The 20,775-nt window shown below is 33.9% G+C and overlaps 3 protein-coding genes across 4 annotated transcripts; 2 read left to right on the plus strand and 1 right to left on the minus strand.

Moving 5' to 3' along the window:
* Positions 1-1,823: 1,823 nt before the first annotated feature.
* E2F1 (E2F transcription factor 1) lies at positions 1,824-7,871 on the plus strand. Of its 2 annotated transcripts, XM_085701644.1 has the most exons (15): positions 1,824-1,922; positions 1,953-2,176; positions 4,277-4,466; positions 4,648-4,707; positions 5,208-5,293; positions 5,374-5,462; positions 5,554-5,608; positions 5,873-5,925; positions 6,023-6,073; positions 6,180-6,228; positions 6,347-6,412; positions 6,496-6,572; positions 6,739-6,967; positions 7,183-7,249; positions 7,398-7,871. In XM_085701644.1, the coding sequence occupies exons 2-15, from the start codon at positions 1,997-1,999 to the stop codon at positions 7,526-7,528; spliced, it is 1,383 nt and encodes a 460-aa protein (XP_085557770.1). In that variant the 5' UTR covers positions 1,824-1,922; positions 1,953-1,996; the 3' UTR covers positions 7,529-7,871. The 2 variants fall into 2 exon arrangements, with proteins under 2 accessions (XP_085557770.1, XP_085557769.1); XM_085701643.1 differs by having other exon boundaries at positions 1,824-2,176.
* A 237-nt stretch (positions 7,872-8,108) lies between these two features.
* LOC146929961 (FAM210B-like protein) lies at positions 8,109-10,048 on the minus strand. The gene is made up of 3 exons (XM_085701645.1): positions 9,658-10,048; positions 8,533-8,712; positions 8,109-8,439 (listed from the first exon to the last, which is right to left on the minus strand). Exons 1-3 carry the CDS (start codon positions 9,883-9,885, stop codon positions 8,281-8,283), a joined length of 567 nt encoding a protein of 188 aa, XP_085557771.1. The 5' UTR covers positions 9,886-10,048; the 3' UTR covers positions 8,109-8,280.
* A 5,198-nt stretch (positions 10,049-15,246) lies between these two features.
* LOC146929962 (uncharacterized) lies at positions 15,247-16,285 on the plus strand. The gene has a single exon (XM_085701636.1). It carries the CDS (start codon positions 15,454-15,456, stop codon positions 15,985-15,987), a length of 534 nt encoding a protein of 177 aa, XP_085557762.1. The 5' UTR covers positions 15,247-15,453; the 3' UTR covers positions 15,988-16,285.
* The last annotated feature ends 4,490 nt before the right edge of the window (positions 16,286-20,775 follow it).

Genomic DNA, 20,775 nt, shown 5'->3' on the forward strand with positions numbered 1-20,775 from the left:
TTGTACCCTGAAGTAAATAAAATAAAAATAATGAAGTTGAGTACATATGGTGGTTATGTTGGGTAGCAGTGGAAGAGGAATATAAAGTTGGACTAAATATTAAACGTGGGTGGGATTCGCGCTGATTCCTAATCCTAATCGAACAGAGGCGGTTTTTATTATAAAAAACTAGATTTTTGACCCGTGCTCCGCTCGGGTTTATTGTAAAGGGATTGACATACGAATAATAAAATGCAATATATAATAGGTAACGGTGAAAAAATAACACGTGATAATCCATAATAGACAAAATAAAACACTTCATAAAATATATGACATCAGAAAATATTATAAAAGAAAATTCGGTAATCCTATCAATAATTCAGGTATATATAACCAAGTTTACATGGAAATTAGGGTAGCCGAAAAAAAAGTATAAAATAGAAGGCATCAAACGTGATCATTGATATGCTCATAGTTTCTAGAATAAACGTGCAACATCAAATAAGTGTAGAAAATATTTTCTTCAACGAAAAAAGGCAAGAGGATAGGAATGAAATTGGTGCGATGCATTTTTTTAGATGAAATTTTTTAGGTTCAATAATTGCAAATCTAATAAAGCAAATGAACAGAAAAAAAAAAATTAGATTAAGTTGCTGCAGACGTAACAAAATCAATAAATAAGGATGAGCGGGAAAAAATCAGGTTAAGTTGCTGCAGACGTAACAAAATTAATAAATAAGGACAGACCAAACTTCATCCATTGTCTATTTCATTTTGGTACGATCCAAGTTTCTTTTATTAAATGAAAATAGAATTTCAGTTTTCTGACAAAATTAGGATTTAATTAATTAATTTACAAAAACTAGTATTTTCTTCGTATAAAATGTTCACACTATCAACTAAGAAAAAATATTTGACTTTCTCATAAAAAATAATATATGAATTTAATTATATCTATTTAAATCTTACATATAATAATATTTGACCAGTCAACATAATACATTTTTTATTGTAAAAAAACGTTATAAATTTTTTACGTTAATATTGTGTTAACATATTAAAATTAAACTCTAAATAAAAAGTTTGTTTGTTTCATTTGATTTTCTTAAAATAATAGTTTTTTTATTTTCAGTTTCTAGTAAATTCTCTTAATCATATTTAAAATACTATCCGACATTATATGTAATCATAGAAATTCTAACCAATATTTTCACAACGTTGTGAAATATCGGTTTTAATTTATAAAATCTAACCCAACTAACAATATAAATATTTTTAAATCGAACATTTTCATCTAATTCAAACATGACACCTCACAATTATAGTGTGACTTTTGGTTATGTTTGTCATTTCACCTTGAAAAATAGTAGCCCTTCTATTAAACTTGATAGTATACAACTAAACAATTAAACTTACGTGGTTATGAGTTTTACTAAAAATGAATTATTTTGAAAAAACCTATTTCGACTTCTAGGTTGAATAAATTTTGCAAAAATTTACTTATCTTTTCGACCAAATTATTATCAGATCTTTTTTTTTTCGTTTTTTTGTCAAGTAATTTAGTGGTTAGAATTCATTTTTAAGGTGAATAAGTTGGATGTCCGAGGTTCAAACCCCAACCCATGCATAGAATAATGTACTACACACAAAAAGCCCATAGAGTTTTTTTTTTTTTTTTTTTTTAAACAAAGGGTTTACTGTTTACACACAAAAAAGAAAATAATAGTGTAATAATAAAATAATAATTTAATTGAGTCAAAATAATAATAGTAATAATAGTAATAATTGTTATTGAATTGGGAACGAATTATTTATAAGCACTTCCCTCCACATCAATATCCGAACCAAATTCCCTCCATCATCATATCATCTTCTTCTCCCTCTACCTCTTCCCTTTCTCTCTCTCCCGCTTTTTCCCACTTTCCAAACACATACATAGATCTCTCTCTCTCTCTCTCTCTCTCTCTCTCTCTCTCTCTCTCTTCCCCCATTTCCTTCCATCGCCGGCAGGTGGATGTCGGGCACCCGAACTCCTCCCACCACCGCCTTGCCGGACCAGATCATGCAGCAACGTCAACTCCCTTTCTCCTCCATGAAACCTCCCTTTCTCTCCGCCGGAGATTATCACCGCTTCGCACCTGATCACCGCCGGAATCAAGACCTAGAAACTGAAGCTATCGTTGTTAAAACTCCTGTGAGTTTTCTATTTTTTTTTTTACAATTTTTTTTTTTACGTTTTTTGTGATTTTTTTTTTTTGGTTTTTAGTTTAGTGGTGTAAGGTGATTTAAGGAACTAGGGATCTATTGAATTTTAGGGTTTAATTAGTATTTAGTTGTTAATTTGTTGGAATTAGTTGCTGAATTAGTTCTTAGAGTTGAATATTAGTTAGGTTTTACTAAAAGAGGTATTTTTCTCTCTTCAAATTTAGTGCTTGAGGAAATTTAATTATATTGAGGAATCTAACTAAGTTATGCTAGTGTCCGACACGTGTCAGACACTAACACTTGTGATTAGAGTCAATTATGTGATTTTCTTAAATAAGTACGGGTGTCGACATGTTAGTGTCGTGTCAGGTGTTTGTGTCTGTGCATAATAGATGAAGAGTGTGTGGGTGTGTTTGTTTATTTGCAGCTTATGGCACAAGCGCTTATCATATAAGCGCTTTTGCATAAGCTTACATAAGCTGTTTTTATAAGCTTACTTATTTTGATAGAAAAAGAAAATAAGCCGAAAAAAGCTTGTGAAAATTGTCATAAGCTGTTTTTATACGTTCTCCCAAACACTCTCACAAAACTTATGCTAGTAGATAAGCTCAAATAAGCCAATCCAAACTGGCCCTTAGTCTTTAGGTTTAGTACTTGATCAATGTATTGAGGAACTTGAGAGGATGTGATTGTAAGCTGGTCAATTCTAGGTGGTAAGAATCATGTTGCAATGAAAATAATTGGTCTATTCTAGGTGGAAAGGATTATATTGCAAGGAAAAGAATTGTTCTATTGGATGCTTTAAAATGCTCCTGAAAAGCCCCATTTAGTTTATGAGCTTACTTCTTTTGCCTGGTTGTTTTTAAATGAGGTTTCTGTCTGGTACAGAGATTTTCCGTACGAAATTTGGCAAATAATACTTGGTTGAAGGGTATTATAGAAATTTTTTATGCGGATAAAAAAGTACGTTGCTTCAAAAACCGCGTTTCGTTAGTATTTTAGTTTATTTTTGTAGTCTTTCACTTTTTCCTTTTTGAATTGAATCATTTTAGTCAACTTACTAGTGTTGCTGTTTGCCAAATACATACGTTTTTAGGAAACTGACCGCAAATGAGTCATTCAATCATTATCTTACTCGTTAAGGAATTCTGATGGTATGTTGCACATTAGACTATGATCATGTGAAAAAATGAATTGTGCATAACTTTTCCATTTCTCATAAATGCAAGTAGGGTGCTTCCCTTTTTCTTATTCTTTGCAAAATCTATTGACATAGTTAAAAGTATTGGGTTATGCTTGTGTTGTTATTTGTAGATATTATAAGTAAATTTCTTTCTTCTAATTGATGTGAAGCTATATATTTATGGTGTTATTAAAAATGCCTAATTACATTGAATTGTGGCTTTGTGATACGGCTGGAGGCCTTGGCTGCGACGCTAAATGCAAATGCAGCGGAAATCGAGGCTGCATTTCATGGTGGCGGCCGAAACAAGGGTCTTACTGCACAAACCCATTCACTCTGGCCATGAATTGGAAGTTTCTTGCCATGAGCTGGTGTTTTTCAGTAAGAACACCGACAGAAAAAAAGTAAAGAACAATGGATTAGAAGGAAGAAGAAAGTATAAACAAGAAAGGAGGGAAAGAAACTGCAATGTGGGGCTGTCTAATTTTTAATATCAGGAAGGGAATATTTTAAATTTAGTGTTTTCAAAATTGGGCTTTAAGTTAGTCTAATGGTGGGCCACACTCCTTTTTGTTTTCTTTTCCTACCTACGCCCCCTTTTCTACCTATAAAAGACTAAAATACATCCGATCTTACTTCTTCTACCCCTCTTTCCCTTCTCCTCTTTTTAATAGCGGCTATCCCGCTCTCCTCTCAAGCACTATCCCAGTTGTACAATCGGTTGCTTTGCACCACTGTCCGAGATCAACAACGTTGATTTATGGTTATGAGTTATTTATGAAAATACGATTTTTACTATTCTAACTTACTCTATATAATCTTTTTTTTAAGCCACGGTATCCCCACGAGCACCTGCGGAGACTAATCCATAATATTTTCTATTGATTGTATATTCATACATTTCAGCAATTGAAGCGGAAGAGTGTAGCAGCTGATTTTGAAGCTGATTCAGGTGATAAGATGACTCCTGGATCCACTGCAGCAGCCAATAGTTCTGTTCAGACGCCTGTATCTGGAAAGGCGGGGAAGGGAGGAAAATCCTCTAGGATGACAAAAAGCAACAGAACTGGAACTCAAACCCCTGGCTCAAATATTGGTGAATATTATTTTCGAAACTTTGTTAAGTAGGATTCTACATTTATCATTTTCCTAATATATTCAAAGAAAATAAATATTTTAGTTGACTATTAGATTTCTATCAACTAACATACACCATCTTTCCTTTAATTATCGATTTTGGGTAGCAAAAAATTATATTTTTTATATAAATTTGGCAGGTTCTCCTTCAGGAAATAATCTCACCCCTGCTGGTCCATGTCGATATGACAGCTCATTAGGTATTACCTAATTTTTCAGTTTTGATTAGTTAATTGTTGATCATCGGTGGTTTATTGTTATTCAATTCTTTATAGTGTAAGTTACACATTAAACACCTGTATTTTCACCCGTTTTCAAATAACCTCCACCAAACCTTTTTTTCATGACACTCAGTCACTTAACCTCCCTCAACTCTGGTTTAAGTTGAAAATGTTGATTTTTAGTAACTTTAATGTCGACCATTGTTTACTTTACACATTACCCTCCTAACTAAATATAATTTGGTGGCAGGTTGAAAAAATGTTAAACATATATTTAATTTAATTGAAAATTTAATGTTTTAAGTTGAACCAATGTTTAGGGGGGTTAAATGGCTAAAACAGGTTAAGTGGGTTTGTCCGAAATGCGTGAAAGTAATGGGGGTAAAGTGTAATGTACCCTTTCTTTAAATGTTTTACTGGTGAGTAAAGTTTGAAGGTACATTTTCTCACCTATATATCATATTGTTAAAAACAAATAGGTCTGTTGACAAAAAAGTTCATCGAGTTAATAAAACAAGCAGAGGATGGTATTCTTGATCTAAATAATGCTGCTGACACATTAGAGGTAACATTTTCTTCCTGTCTAAAGATTCCTTGGTCATTACTGGAATGTTTGAAAATTTCATGAAGCTTTTGTGTCTACAGGTGCAAAAGAGGAGGATATATGATATTACAAATGTTCTTGAAGGGATTGGCCTTATAGAAAAAAAGCTCAAGAACAGAATTCAGTGGAAGTGGGAGTTCTTTCTATTCATCAGTCATTGTTGCCATAATTTTATCCAAAATGTTGAAACACTTTTACCAATTCCTTTGATAATTGACCAGGGGGCTGGATGTTTCAAAACCAGGGGAGGCCGATGATAGTTTTTCTAGTTTACAGGTTAGGAAGGATGAATTTTTTATCTTTGGAAATCACATGTAGACGATTTTCTTTAAAAGTTAGAAAGACGGGCGAGATATTCATGTTTTCCTGATCTGTAAATCATTTTATGTGTGACTGCTTGTAAAGCATACTTTTTTATTTGGTTGAAGTAAATTTGCAGACTTTCTGACTTATATAATTTATGGCATATAATAGATTTGATGGTAGTATTAAATCCTTATAAATGTTGGTGTTTGATTTGTTTTTGTTTCCCATATGCAGGCAGAAATTGAAAATTTAACAATTGAGGAACGCCGGTTGGATGAACAAATAAGGTTTGGGTGTTTGCCTTTGCTGATTCTTCTTTGTTGCATAATTGCAGTTTTTGCCTGTTGTCTATTAACAGTTTATTTTATTTGTTTATTATTGCAGGGAGATGCAAGAAAGACTACGGAATCTCAGTGAAGATGAAAATAATGAGAAGTAATATTTATTTTTCCTAAATCCATATTTTGGTCATTTAGCCGTACTTATATGTTCATAATTTTATTTAATGTATTTTTTCTTTAATCTCTTTCCACTCTTAAAGGTTTCTTTTTGTCACTGAGGAAGATATAAAGAACTTGCCCTGCTTCCAGGTTAGTTTCCCTATCTATGAATTACAATGAATATTTTGATGTGGTGTTTCTGTTTCCTTTGCTTCTTGTATATAAATTTATTTTGGATTTTAACTGGTTATTTTTTTCCTATTGCCAGAATGAAACCTTAATAGCAATTAAAGCTCCACATGGTACCACTTTGGAAGTACCTGATCCTGATGAGGTAATTTAAGAGGATATGAGAAGTTGCGTAGAAGTAATCAATACATCTGTCTTTCTGAATGCAAATTCCCTTTTTCCTATTAGGCTGTTGATTATCCCCAGAGAAGATACAGGATAGTCCTGAGAAGCACAATGGGCCCAATAGATGTTTACCTTGTTAGGTATGCTTAATGTTTTTGGGTGTTTTGCTAACATTTGCTTCAAGGGTCGTTTAGCTATTACAATGGCATGTCAGATGACAAGGCCATATGAAGCGATGATGCTTGAAGCTTGCGACATGCTATAAAGTTGACATTCTTGATCTCACCCTTTTCACTGCCATTGTAGTCAATTTGAAGAGAAGTTTGAGGAGATCCACGGTGTTGATGTTGCATCCAAATTTCCACCCAGTCCAGAAGTTAACAAAGTTAACAAGGATCCATCAACTGTGGTCCCAGAAGATAAAGGGAAGGAAATAGAAGTGCAGAGACAAGATGGTGAAGGGCCTAGTACAGATCTTACCAACAATCACGACTTCGTGAGTGGGATCATGAAGATTGTTCCTTCAGATGTTGCTGTAAGCATCACCTCAGTCTGTGGGATATTTGTTTTTTGTATTTGCAATTTGTTAGGAAAGAGTGTATCTTATGTCCACAGAGTACCAAAATCTGAAGCGTGTTATCTTTCAAAATACATGAGTTATTGCATGTTTTTTGTTTTAAAGGTTCTAGCGTTGTTTCTGATAAGAAAAAAACCTTGGAGCTAATTTGAAATTGTGATATCTTTTTGCAGACTGATGCTGATTACTGGCTTTTATCTGATGCCGATGTTAGCATAACCGATATGTGGAGAACAGAACGTATCCTCTCTAGACACCTTAGTCTCCATTTCATTCATTACACACACACACACACACACACACACACACACACAAAAACAAACACGCCAAAAGAGAAGGGGTTTGGAAGTTCCATAATTTTTTTGTAATTTCCTTGATATATTTACAGCTGGAGTAGAATGGAATGAACTCGAAGCACTTCAAGAAGAATATTGTATGGCTCGTGAGCAAACTACAACCCCAAATCATGCTTCAAATATTGATGAACGGCCTTCTGCATCCAACCCTACTGTAGGATGAAGCCTCAAAAGGATTTATTTTGAACCTGAAGAGAAAGTGGCGTTCTTTCTCCAACTGAGAACCTATGACATCCACCCAGACCTGCGAGGTTGGATTGAAGGTTTCTAGAAGATACGTTCTCAATGTTTCATCAAGAAGCTTGTCCTGAGGAGTTGAATGGCCAGTCAAATGGCTAATTGTACAGTTAGAATTTACATAATCCAAGTGACTTTGTACTTCTAGAGGAAAAAAAAACGTGGCTTTTGTGAACCCAATTTTGTATATTGTAATGGCGGGGCATTTTAGACTACTTAGCGCGACGTGTATGTTTGAAAGGCAATAAAAACACATTTCAGATTGCTAATTGAAGTAGAATTTCGCTCTCAGGCAAAGCGCTGGTCAAATAAAAAGTTTCATATGACATTCTATGGTCATTCTGTTTCTTTGAACCCTCGTTATTAACTTCTACTTTCTACGCGTTCCTCTTTCTTCATGTTGCAATATCAGAGTCTCTAACCATTCACACTAGTAAGCTACATAAATTCTAGCAAGGGGTGCAAATGTTGGATGCAACCATTCAAATCAATTATAGCAATAGCAGTAGATAAAAATTATTTATTATTTAACATGACTTTAGCTATTGTTGACAATTATATGGATTTACATGTCCACGACTGTGGAAACAATATTCCTCTGGCAATGGAGATGAAAATATGATTACAGGTAGAATTATACTACAATCAAACACTGGTATTTGCTGCTACCACTATTAGCTACTTATCTTTATCAGCTTTCTTTCCAATCCAACCAGCTACGATTGGGGTAAGAGCTACTGTGGGTGGAAACCTAATTGGAGATGCAGCTTTGTGTGCAGCATATGCCAAAGCAAAGGTACCGACTTTTTCACCGGTAGCATCAGTAGTGATTCCTACCTGCAGATATACAGACATAATGTGTTAATTCATAGAAGTTACTTTGTTTTCATTATACTTAAATCCACATTGGGTTATGTATGAGCACTGCACCTTCTGAAGCAAAGTTTGAACATCTACTCCAGCATTGATTAATACATAACAAAGAGCGAAAGAGATCAATGACAGACTAATGGAGGTGGCTAAGTATGCTCCTCCATATTTTGCCAGCAACTCCTTGGCTTGATCACCTTTTGATTTCTGTTGTTCCCCTTCTTCCTTTGAACTGAAAATCTGCAAAAGACCATAATTTTCATTTTACACAGAATGAAAAGCGCGGCTTTGACTTTAGGGTTAGGAAGTGTCTCGTATAGTCTACGGTAAACTAATGATTGAAAATCGTTTGGAGCTCTACCGACACGATGACACTCCCATAAGTATAAAACCCATGTCATTATTCATCCTCTCCATTAAAACGATAACCCAACTGGTTGAGTCGACAAAAATCAAGGAAACAAATTTCACTACCTTAAAACTCAACTTATATTTCTGATAATTTTTAACAAATCAACACTGATTAAATTACTATCTCAGCAGTAAAATTGTCGGAAATTCAAACTTCTACTTTAAATTGGCGACACAAGTAGTCGGAATCGATATGCAAACATTGGAACTCAATCTTGATTCAGTACAGAACATTTCTTGAAGGTAAAATTTCACCCACAACACATATTTTGCTCCCCTAAAATCAGGGAAAGATACAGTATGCTAAACCAAGAAATGGAAATAAAACCTAAAATAAAACTCGTAAACAAACACACGAAATAACTGATAAAGTGATATCTCTTGTTTTAAACGCAACATTTAATCTGATACAGCCCAAGTTCTACATGACAAGAAAACTACTCATTTTGTCTAACTTGTTCAAAGTTCAAACTAAATTCTTTCTTTAAAAGGTTTATTTCCTTTCCCTGCAAATTTCGGCAATAAAATCCTATCTTTGAATATCCTTTATATATACTTTTTAGAACAGATTTATAGAGTATAAAACAATACACTCTTTGCATTTAAAGCAATAAAAATGAAGGAAAAAAAAAAAGGTTGCATGCTAGCAAATGATACATAAACAAGAAGCAACCCAAAAAGATGAATTTCTCACTTAGGTTAATGAAATTGAAACTTTATACTAACCACATAATCATAATTAAACCAAAATAAACAAGAGAAAGAAATGGGCACCTTCCAAAGACCAGCTTCAAGACCATACTTCTTGGTCACTTCTTCAGGTGAAGAATTCTTTGAGGAGCTTTTGATTTCCTCAGTTTTCTCTTTAACAGCTCTAACTCTCAACACTTTAACATTAGATTTACGTGACTGAATGGAAGCAAGACTGCAAAATCTTGAACTCTTCTTGTTGCTCAGAAAAGAAGCACAAGAAGGTGATGGTAGCAACAAAAACGTTGTCATTGTTGGATACTTGGAGAATCTTGTATCAAATATACTCAAAGCATGTGTTTTTTGATTATCAAGATTGTATAGGGTTTTGTGTGAACTCACTTGAGCCAACAGAAAAAGAAAGAAAGAACGATAACGATGCAATAAAATATCAGTTAATTGTGTCGTTCATCTTACTCCGTTGCTTGCTTACTTGTCACAATGGGGAATTCTCCTTTGTATATATATCATGGGCTTTCCAAGATAAGCCCAACAAGAGAAAGTGGCTAGAAAATTGCTCTTTACATTAAAAATTGTTCTCCCACACCTCAAAATCACCTAAATAACCCTAACGATAGTTAACTATCGTTCGTCTGAACTAAATGTTAAGAACTGAATGGTAGTTAACTGCCGTTGGGGGTATTGATGGTAATTTTGAGATGTGGGAGAGCAATTCTTCAAGTGGGAAGAGCAATCTTCAAGTGGCTAGGGCAAGTAATGGGCTTTCGAATTTGGAATCTATATATACTTTTTTTAGAATTTCTTCTCCCACCCTACTCTTCTCTCGCGTACCCTCAAAAGTCCCCATTTTATCCCCGTTGAGATTTATAATCCAAACTATTTAACGTATTTGACGTTTTTTTGGAATATATAATCGTAACAATGTTTGGACCAGTTTTGTGTAGATTCGATTAATTAGTTCAACATAATTTCTTAAAATGACATAATTTATAATTGACAATCAAATTTATTATTTCAACACAGTTTATTAATTGAACACAAATTCATAATACATTTACGTTAAAAGAATACTTTTTAGTACAAACATGTTTGACATCTAAAGCTAAATATGCAGCTAAAGCAAATGGAGAAAGAAGATGGGAATAACCCCATCTTCGAACTGATCGAGAATAATGGAATACAAGATGATGGAGTAGGAGAAGGTGAGAACAATCCTGATCCAAACCGATTTGAAATATAAGTTGATGTAGGATAACTTACTTTGACCAATCATACTAACCCCATAACTACCGATACATATGTCTCTATTTACCATTATACTATCTGCGTAACGATGAAACCATGGCATCATAATCATCCCCAAAAGGAAAATAAGAATGAAAAGGAAGTAAGGTGAGGTGGAGTGGAAACTTGTGAAGAATTAAAGGCTATTTATTGCCACAATATAAGCATCGACCGTAACGACAAACAAAGATGCATGAAACATGTTTGTGCATATGAGATTAGATGATAAACATGCATAATATGCAAGAAGTCAGACAAACTTACTGACCAAACCAACATCCACAATTTTAACATGTTTCAAATTATATAATCTGAAATAAGTAGTTGACTGGTTCACATTATATAATTTGAAACGTCTCTAAACTGTGTAAAAACTAGAACATTTGGGTGGATGGGGTGCACATTTCAAATGATATAATTTGAACTAGCCAAATACATGATTTTTCTGTGTTTCACATCACACCAAGAGTTTTGTGTGATCCACGACACACAAAACCTTCTATAAATTAACGTGTTTGGTTCATTTACAAACAACACCATATAATCATGGACACGTATTCGGTATATATGAATACTAAGCTAGCTAATAAAATGTATTATAACAGGGGAAACCTAATCCGTTTCGGGTCAGTGTTGATGTTACACTCTCTGACTTGAAGGACCATCTACATCGAATTAATGGTGTTTCAACCACAAAGATATAAGAATAACGACCAGTGTTAAGTATCGTCGTACATCAATCAACTTAGATGCGTGCGTTCGGTTCACCAAGATGAAGCTATAGAAAGACAACGATGTGAGAACATGTTCACTATAGTTGATCAACATAGTTTGAAGAGGCTAATTGAGTTAGAAGCTTCTTTAGCAATATATTTTCATGGATAAATTAGATGGAGAATTTAGTTTGGTTGATCCATCATATTGTTTGTGCCTAAATTATGTTGTTGTCGAATTTGATTTAATGACATATTTTTCTCTTTTATGTGTTATGAACACGTTCAGATTATATACTTCGAAACGGGTCAAGCCCCCAAAGCATAAGTTTTTACCTAGTCTGAGCACACTTTGAATTATATAATCCGAACCAATCAACTACTTATTTCAGATTACATAATCTGCAACATGCTCAAACTATGGACGGTTGCTTGGTCATGGAGGTTTGGCCGGTGACTGATTTGTTTCATCCAATTTGGTCATTTGACAGGTGTCATTGAATGTCGTGCAGTTGATGCTTGTATTGAGGCTATAAATAACCTTACATTTTTTCAAAAATTTCATTCTAACTGATGACTAAATTTGGTAAGTGCACCATATCATTTTAAGAAAGTAGCAAGTAAAATCGTCTCCATAGAAATTGTTGTTTCAACTAGACAACTAGTTAAACTTATAATATTCTAACCATGTTTATAAAAATTAGAGTAGTGTTATTTGAACAACCAATTTGGTTGACAACTTATTTGACAACCATCATTTACAAAGAAAAAGTAGGTACTTGCACGGAAACCAAAACAATAGAGAGATAAAGTAAAAAAATAATGTGAGTATGAGAGAGAAAGTTGTCATAAAAGTTGTCACCAAATGGATGTTCGAATATCATTTCTCTAAAAATTTATTCAAAAATGTGAAAGATACACATGATTGACTTAAAAACAAAGACTAAAAATTATAACGAAAAATATTTGATGGACTAAAACTTAATAAAAAAAATTAGAGGGACTAAAAATCAAAATTAATTTTTCTTTTATAGAAAACAAAAACTTATTTAACCCTAAAATGTTCCGGATCATCCATGTGCATGCTTGAATTGCAAAAACAAAGCCATCACGAGTGCATTTGGTGGGTTTGCTGTAATGGATTAAATGTATCCCTAGTACATGCAAGAGAAAATTGGTGACACTGTCTGTTTGGTACGATGTTTACAAAACGGTTTGATGGAAATCACGATAAAAAATCACGTTAGTGTAGTAGTTTGTATTGAGAGCTTCTAAAAATCACGATAGAAACGTGTCAGGAAGCATGTAAACGTGTTTTTATGTGCTGCAAAAAGAAAACCAAATGCACACTTAAGTAGTTGCGTTGGAGCTTTGTATTTTAATGTTCCCTGTAAAGTAGTTCAGTTCCAATTTGTTAAATGTTCTACATGCTAAATATGTTCATACTATGATGGATTAATGCTGAAAAACCATATGGCAAAATCTAAGAACAAGATAAAGTCATATATTACACGTCAAAACTCAAAACTAAGACGGCAAGACCAAGTATTTCTCTATTAAATAAAAAATTAGCAAACGGCTAAAGGAAGACCAGAGATGTGAACTTCTGATTTTTTTTCTTTCTATTTTAGTTATAAAAATTGCCACACTATCATTGTTTTTAATAAATTTTAATCGTGTTGTAAATTTTAAAATTCAAAAATTTTGTAGCAATACAACAGGACTAGAAGCATCAATTACTTGTGACAATTATATGGGACAGATGGAAAACCAACACTTTCGTACTATAGTTTTTTGAGTTGATAGTCAAATGTGATGTATGATTTTCCCTCAAAAAAAAAAAGTGATGTATGATTAATAATAATAAAAATAAGCCTAAAAACTAATCATAAAAAAATTAATATTCTTTAACTAAATTTATTGCGAAATGATATGAAATTATTTTCACAACTGGCAGAAGTTTAATTTAAGTGGCATTATGTTAACAACTATAGCAGCTAGTGGCAAGTAGTTGAATGAAGTATCATTTTACTTGTTTTAAGGTGCTACAAAAAATAATGCTTATGAATCACAGAACTTATGTACCATAATGCTTATGCACCACAGAACTTATGTACCATAGAACATGCTATTGAAAAAAGACTTTAATCTTCCATCAGTGTGGCAGATTATAACTATTACCTAATCATTTATTTGACTGACTTCAATTTATGGTGTAACTTTTTCTTTGAATTCATGAAGCGGCAGATTTTTGTATAATAACATTTGAAGTCATTTTATTTTTTGATGAAAAAAAAATAAATATGAAGCCACCTTTTACATTACAATATGGGTTTTATTTGACTAAACTAAACTTTACCATATGGTTGAAGCTATTTAACTTAGGGTAATGTTAACCAGTGCCCCAGGAGTCAAATGTGGTAAGATGTACATTGAAACTTATGCTGTCAACTTTTCAAAAGCATGAAAAATGTTACTTTCATTTTAAAACTTTCTTTTTTTAGTTTCCTTAATCAGTGCTCTGGAGGCAATGGTTAACATGACCCTTTAACTTAATAAGAACATCTTTAATTCGTACTTCTAATATGACTCAATATACGACACAAAACTTCATGGACTAGGAAAAAAACGAAAGAAAAGTCTTGTTTCCTTGGAAGCCAACTTTATTGACACAAGCTTCTTTTTGTAGTCTAAGGTAATTTACCTATCATATAATTACGGAAAAAGTTTACTGTGAATTAAATAACGTAAGGACAGCATACAAGAGTTACTTGTATCATTCCATTCTTTGTAGATTAAGATTGAACTAGCTAGATACAATAGCAATTGGTCCAATTCAAATATTTAATCATATAAGTAGGAAAATTAATTTAAGTTATTAAACAATAAGCTCAATAATCTCATTATGACTAATTTAATTTCTTTCCAAAGATTGATGAAATGATTAATCCCTTATACTCCTAGCTACGTCAAGACAAATAATAATACCCTTCATAAAACTAAACCACCCTCTAATGTAATTTTTCACCAAACATTTTGGAAAGAGACCCATCTAATATCATTAGTCCATTAATTGTACCAACTAATCATCATCTATATATTATTAATTTTCCAAAATATCTCCAAAATTTCAGAAAATTAATCAGATTCATCCATATATTTATATTTATTGGAATTATAATGTTTTTTTATTTTGAATTATAATGTAATTAAGTTGATAATATGTATTTGAAACTAAATGAATAATATCGTAGATTCACTTGAAAATAGATCCGGACAAAGGACAATAAATTGTTATATGTTGGGACCAGAGTTCGAACTCCGAATACTCTATTTATTCACCTATTTCACATTAAAAGTTGAGATCTAGCCACTAGACCTCGACAAAAAAAAAAAAATCCGGACAAAGGGCTAAGAACTGAATTAATATTTCTAATTTCAAAAACATATTTTATATATAATATTGATATTTTTCTTGAGGTAATATATAATATTGATATTGTGTATGACTAAGTTAATAGGACAATTTGAGAGACGAAATTAAATATTCACTCATTTTCAATCCAACTCACACTAATTTAATTTCACTCTATCTTTTTCTAATATCATTAGTATATATAATGCTCAACTCATCATCACATAGTTCGAAAAGGAATCCTACCAAACAAACACACCCTCTACCTTAACATATCCATCTTTCTAACTTTTTTTATTTTTTGAAACACCTCTTTCCAACTTTGTTGTACTTTCATTTCTCATAACACCAAGATTCAAAATCTACGTTCCATCTCTTTTTCTACACCATATTATATTTACATATTTGTGTGTGTGTGAATACTATTTAGAAGGTTATACTATAATAATGTCTTCCAACAAGAAAAACCTTATAAGAACATTTTTCACATCAAATGGAAGTTGTGGATGTGCAAAAACAAAAGCAATTGAAGTACACGAGCCAAAGCCAACTCAAAAGGCCAAATTTTCTATTAATCAAAAGATCACAAACCCAAGTAGTAAGGGTTCTTCAACTACAACTTCAGGTGAAGGATATGGCCCCGTTTGTAGCATCGACGATAGTGATGATTTCTCCACCACGACGTTCTCGGATGTTAGCACAACAAACAACTACTCTGCACCCAAACAAAGCCCACTAATGAACACGGTGGCGGTAGAGAAGGACTCTGAGGATCCGTATCATGATTTCAAACATTCTATGCTTCAAATGATCTTTGAGAATGAGATCGATTCAGAAGATGATCTTCAAGATCTTCTCCGGTGTTTTCTTCATCTCAATTCTAGTTGTTATCATGGTGTTATCGTTAAAGTCTTCAATGACATATGTCATGAAGCTTTCCCGGACAAGGTTGGTAGCACTGCTGTCAAACCTTCCGAGTAAAATTAGAAAAAAGTGAATTAACAACGAAGATTAAAGACCGAAAAAATGAAAAGATGAAATAAGTTTTAAATTGTGGCGTCTCTAATCTTCAGAGACAAAACTAGAGATGATTTTCATTTTATCGTCTTTATATTTTCGTTGTTAATTCTATTTTATTTAATTGTATGAATCTTACAAAAAGTGTGATCAAGATCAATATGACAAAGAATGGATGGTGGTCAAAGCAATTCTTGCATCAATATATAAATTGAAAATTCTAAATGCATTGAAATAATAATGAAAAGGGTTTATTTTGATATGATTTTGAATTTTTTATAACCTGTGTTTGCACTAGTTAGGCCTGGTTCACGCATTGAATTAAAAATAATTGGCTCAAGTATATTGTTTCATTTTTTTTAATTTTGTGTGATTACGTGTGTGAGGTTGAAAGGAGTTGGACTTGATATTTTCTTCATTTGTTTCAATTGCTTTTGCAAGTTTAACACAAGCATTTAATTGAAGTAATTGTGCACTATTCAATGTATATGAATCGAGGTGGTGGTTACTGGATCTACCCTCATTTTTGTTGAAATGTGTGTGTTGTTACTTGATTGGCTTATTTTATCCAATTGCATCTAGACTAGAATAAGACTTGCAAACTAGACTAAGACTTCTTAATTTATACTCTATTCCACAAAAATTGTGATAGTTTGTCATTTCACATAACCTAAGGAAAATTTATAAATGAATTAAGAGTAAATTACACTCCCCTCCCCTCAAAGATGCTTGAATTACACTTCCCTCTCCTCTTATGTTAAAATATACACTTCCCTCCCCTCATATTCAAAATATATTAGAAAACTTTTCACTTCCCTCCTCTAAGAGAAGCTTGAATTACATTCTCATCCCCTCTTAAGTTAAAATCTACACTTTACTCCCTCAATATTTTTTTTTATTTCTAATAATCTTGCAAAAATATAAAAATCTAACACACTTCCAAAAAAAAATAGTAATGCGGGTCTATTTAATATAATAAAAAATTGAATACATATTTTTTGCTATTTTTTATTCACAATTTCATTAACATGTATTTTTAAACTCTATTTTAAAATATGAAACAACCCAAAATAAAATTAAAATATGTGAAAAATTACTAAAGACAATAAAACATGGTTATTTAAAAGTTAATTTTATACTTTAAATTATAAAATCAATAGCAAAATATTTAAATTGACATTTAAATTATAAAGAAATGAATTAATTTTTCTTAAATGGTGGGTTCAAAATTAATATATATCATAAAAATATTTATTTATGTTAAAATAGATTAAAGTGTAGTGCATATTTAATTATTAAGGGAGGGGGTTGTAATTCAAGCATCTTATAAGGGAGAGGAGTATAAATTTTATTTTTTAAGGGAGGGGAGCGTATATTTTAACATAAGAAGGGAGGAGAGTGTAATTCAAGCATCTTTGAGGGGAGGGGAGTTTAATTTACTCATGAATTAAATATAAATATAAAGTAGAAAATAAGTGATACAGATAATATTAACTAGAAGACGGTACATCGATTGTCATGTAGTGAGAACTGAGAAACAAATACAAGCAGATATACTGCACTTGCTTCGAGTTTCCTCGAAAGAACAAGTAGCAAATATTGTAACCAAATCTCTTCATCCAGGATCGTTTAATATATTGCAGAGCAAACTTCGAATACTTGACATAGATTCAAGCTTGAGGGGGGTGTTGATTGTGGAATTGAGGTGAGATTAGACAGTTGCTTGTATAGCAAGTTAGTTAACTAACTAATTGCCTATTAGCTCACTGTCAACTAGAGTTTGATGTGATTCTAACTAGAATTGGTTAGAATTGTTTAGACCATAGATGCTATAAATAAGTATTATCACCACATTGTGTAATTTAGATTTGTGATTTTAATCAATACATTTTTAGCTTTACTTGTTATAATTTTTAAAATGAGCGTGAGAGAGACCAAGAGAGGTGATTCTTCGCGGCTCCGCCACGAACAATCACGTCGGCATTCTTTTTCGCCGGCAGTGAGGACTAATGGGGGGGGGGGGGGGGGGGGGGGAAAGGGGGCCAAGCAGGGTGCCAGATATTGGGGGGGATGGGGATGATTGGACTGTGGTGAGAGTGCGGAAGAGGAAAGCGCGAGGACAGGTGGTTCGAGGACAGGATGGACAGCGGGACAACGAGCGGCATGGAGGTTCAGAGATATGGCAGCAACATAGGTTTAGGTCATCTTCTCGACAGATTTTGGCGACTGAATTTGATGAAGTTCAAAACCCTAAGCAGGGTGCGATTGCAAGTGATCATCACAGTGTACGTACTAGCGTTTGGGATCGGCTTGGACAGAATTCTAGGGTTTTTGCACCGATTTTGCAACCTGTTCCAGCTGCAGTACGCTCAGGTATTTTAGGTGGTGGTGCAGCACAGAAACAATCTTCTGAATCGGCTGTTGTTCATGGCACAATTCCAGCAAACAGCAAAAGTGCATCAAATCCACAACGGTATGTTACATTCTATTTCACTAATGTGCCAGATATGATCCCATATTTTTACGTTAAAAAGGCTTTTGAGGTGTGTGGCATCATGGACAATTTATTTTTGTCGAGGAAGAGAAACAAGCAGGGTCATGTTTATGGTTTTGTCAGATATGTTAATGTTAGGGACTCAGATAAATTGCTAAAGGCTTTTAACAATGTAACTTTCGGTCAGTTTCGTGTGTGGGCGAAGGTTGCTCGGTTTCATCGCAAGCCCTTGGGAGAGAGTGTGTCGAGGGAGTTGGAGGATGTTAGGGGAGAGGGAGCCTCGGGGAAGAGGAAGGTCAGGTTGGATATTGCAGTTGTTGAGGGAGAAAAAAGAGAGCCAGTGAGAAAATATTCAGCAGATGGAAGACGAGGGTTTGAGGTGAGGGAGCAGGTGACTTTGGATAAGGAGATTGAGAGGGATGCTGATGGAGAGGGAGGTGCTAGGAAGGTTATGGGGATGAAGGAGATTAACGTAAGGAAATGTACTTCAGTTCATGATAAGAAGGCTGATGTTCTCATGTCAGAGGCACAAGTGGTTGGTAATGGAGGTAGGCAATCTGTTTCTAAACTGGTTCGCACTTACAGATCACATTCCGATGATTTATCTTGGGCACGGAAGGGTGTGGTTGCAACAGTATTGTATGGTGAAGCCATTCCGGTAATTCAAACGCGTATTATGGATGCTGGTTTTAATGACTTGGACATCATTCCGATGGGTGCAGATAAAGCTTTTATCAGGTGCGTTTCGAACACGGATGTCATGCAAGTGATAGATAATGCTCGAGATTTTTTCAATTTATTTTTCTCTCAAATTGTCAGCTGGAAAAAAGATATTGTTAAATTCGAAAGGGGAGCATGCGTTCGTATATATGGCATTCCCATTCATGCTTGGAATGCATCTTTTTTCAAGTTGGCTATTATGGATTGTGGCAGATTTTTAAGGTTGGATAACAGTACGGTTGCCAAAGACCGATTTGACTTTGCACGAGTTTTATTAGCAACATCTTCACTGGATGTTATTAATTTTACGAAAAGAATTGTGGTAGATGGTGTGTTGGTAGATTTAAAAGTCATTGAGGAATGGGGATTTGCACTAGGTGAGGATGCTTGTTTATTAGAAGAAGAAGAAGAAGATGCAGATTCCAAGATATCAATTCCAGACAATAACTATGATGATGAATCACCTGAAAACCGCGATTACGTGGCTGATCTAGTTAACAATTTAGCCGAGGATTGGATTGAGAAAGAAAAAGAGAACGATGTTACACTTTCTAACAAGACTCCGTTTGGTTCATTACAACATGATGGGAATATTTTGCCAGACATGAACCATGTAGTTCAGCCCGAGTCTGATCCATTTCAGACTGAAGTTCTTCCGAATGTGTTACTGCCACATGCAGCTCAGGTGATGGTTAATTATGACTTAGATGCAAAGGAAGTCAGCAAGCAATCCTTTGATAAAGTGGTGCAAAAGGTGATCAAACAGGCTGAATGTGAAGAGTTAGACAAGGGTAACCGAACCAACATCCAAAATTCTTGTGTGATGGTTAATTATGACTTAGATGCAAAGGAAGCCAGCAAGCAATCTATTGATATAGTGGTTCAGAAGGTGGTCAAACACGCTGAATGTGAAGAATTAGACAAGGGCAAACGAACCAACAACCAACATTCTTGTGAGATGGTTAATTATGACTTTGATGCAAAGGAAGCCAGCAAGCAATATATTGATAAAGTGATTCAGAAGGTGGTCAAACAGGTTGAATGTGAAGATTTAGACAAGGGCAAACGACCCTCCAGACAACATTCTTGTCCTCCGAAGGCGGCTCGATCCGTTACATCAGGGCCGTGGAGCCTTGAATGGCTCAAAGATCATGTTCATGGTGAAGCAGGGGTGATGTCTTCATCCAAACTTGTTTCAAAGCAAAGGTCGAATTCTCAATCAAATGCATCCATAGCTACGGTGGTTAGGAACTCTATTATTAAAAAGAAAACAGGTGGCAGTTTGAAACATCCAGTTCATAATTTAAAGAAAATTGCTCGTTTATCAGATCATGATCGTAAGCAAGTCCTTAAAATTTTAATGAAGAAACGAAGACGCAAAGTGGTTAATTTAGTAGAAGCTTTGCCTTTTTCTATTCCTATTGGGCCACAGACATCTGATTCTTCCTCTTCAGCATCTGTTAATAATGATTGGAAGAATTGGGTAGCGTTAAAGGGCAAAGAGGAGGAGGTCTTGAATGATGTTAAAGGCTTTGGCA

This window comes from Medicago sativa, chromosome 4 (genome assembly GCF_051527215.1).
Source record: "Medicago sativa cultivar Bolivia chromosome 4, Bolivia_mono, whole genome shotgun sequence".
Lineage (NCBI taxonomy): Eukaryota > Viridiplantae > Streptophyta > Magnoliopsida > Fabales > Fabaceae > Medicago > Medicago sativa.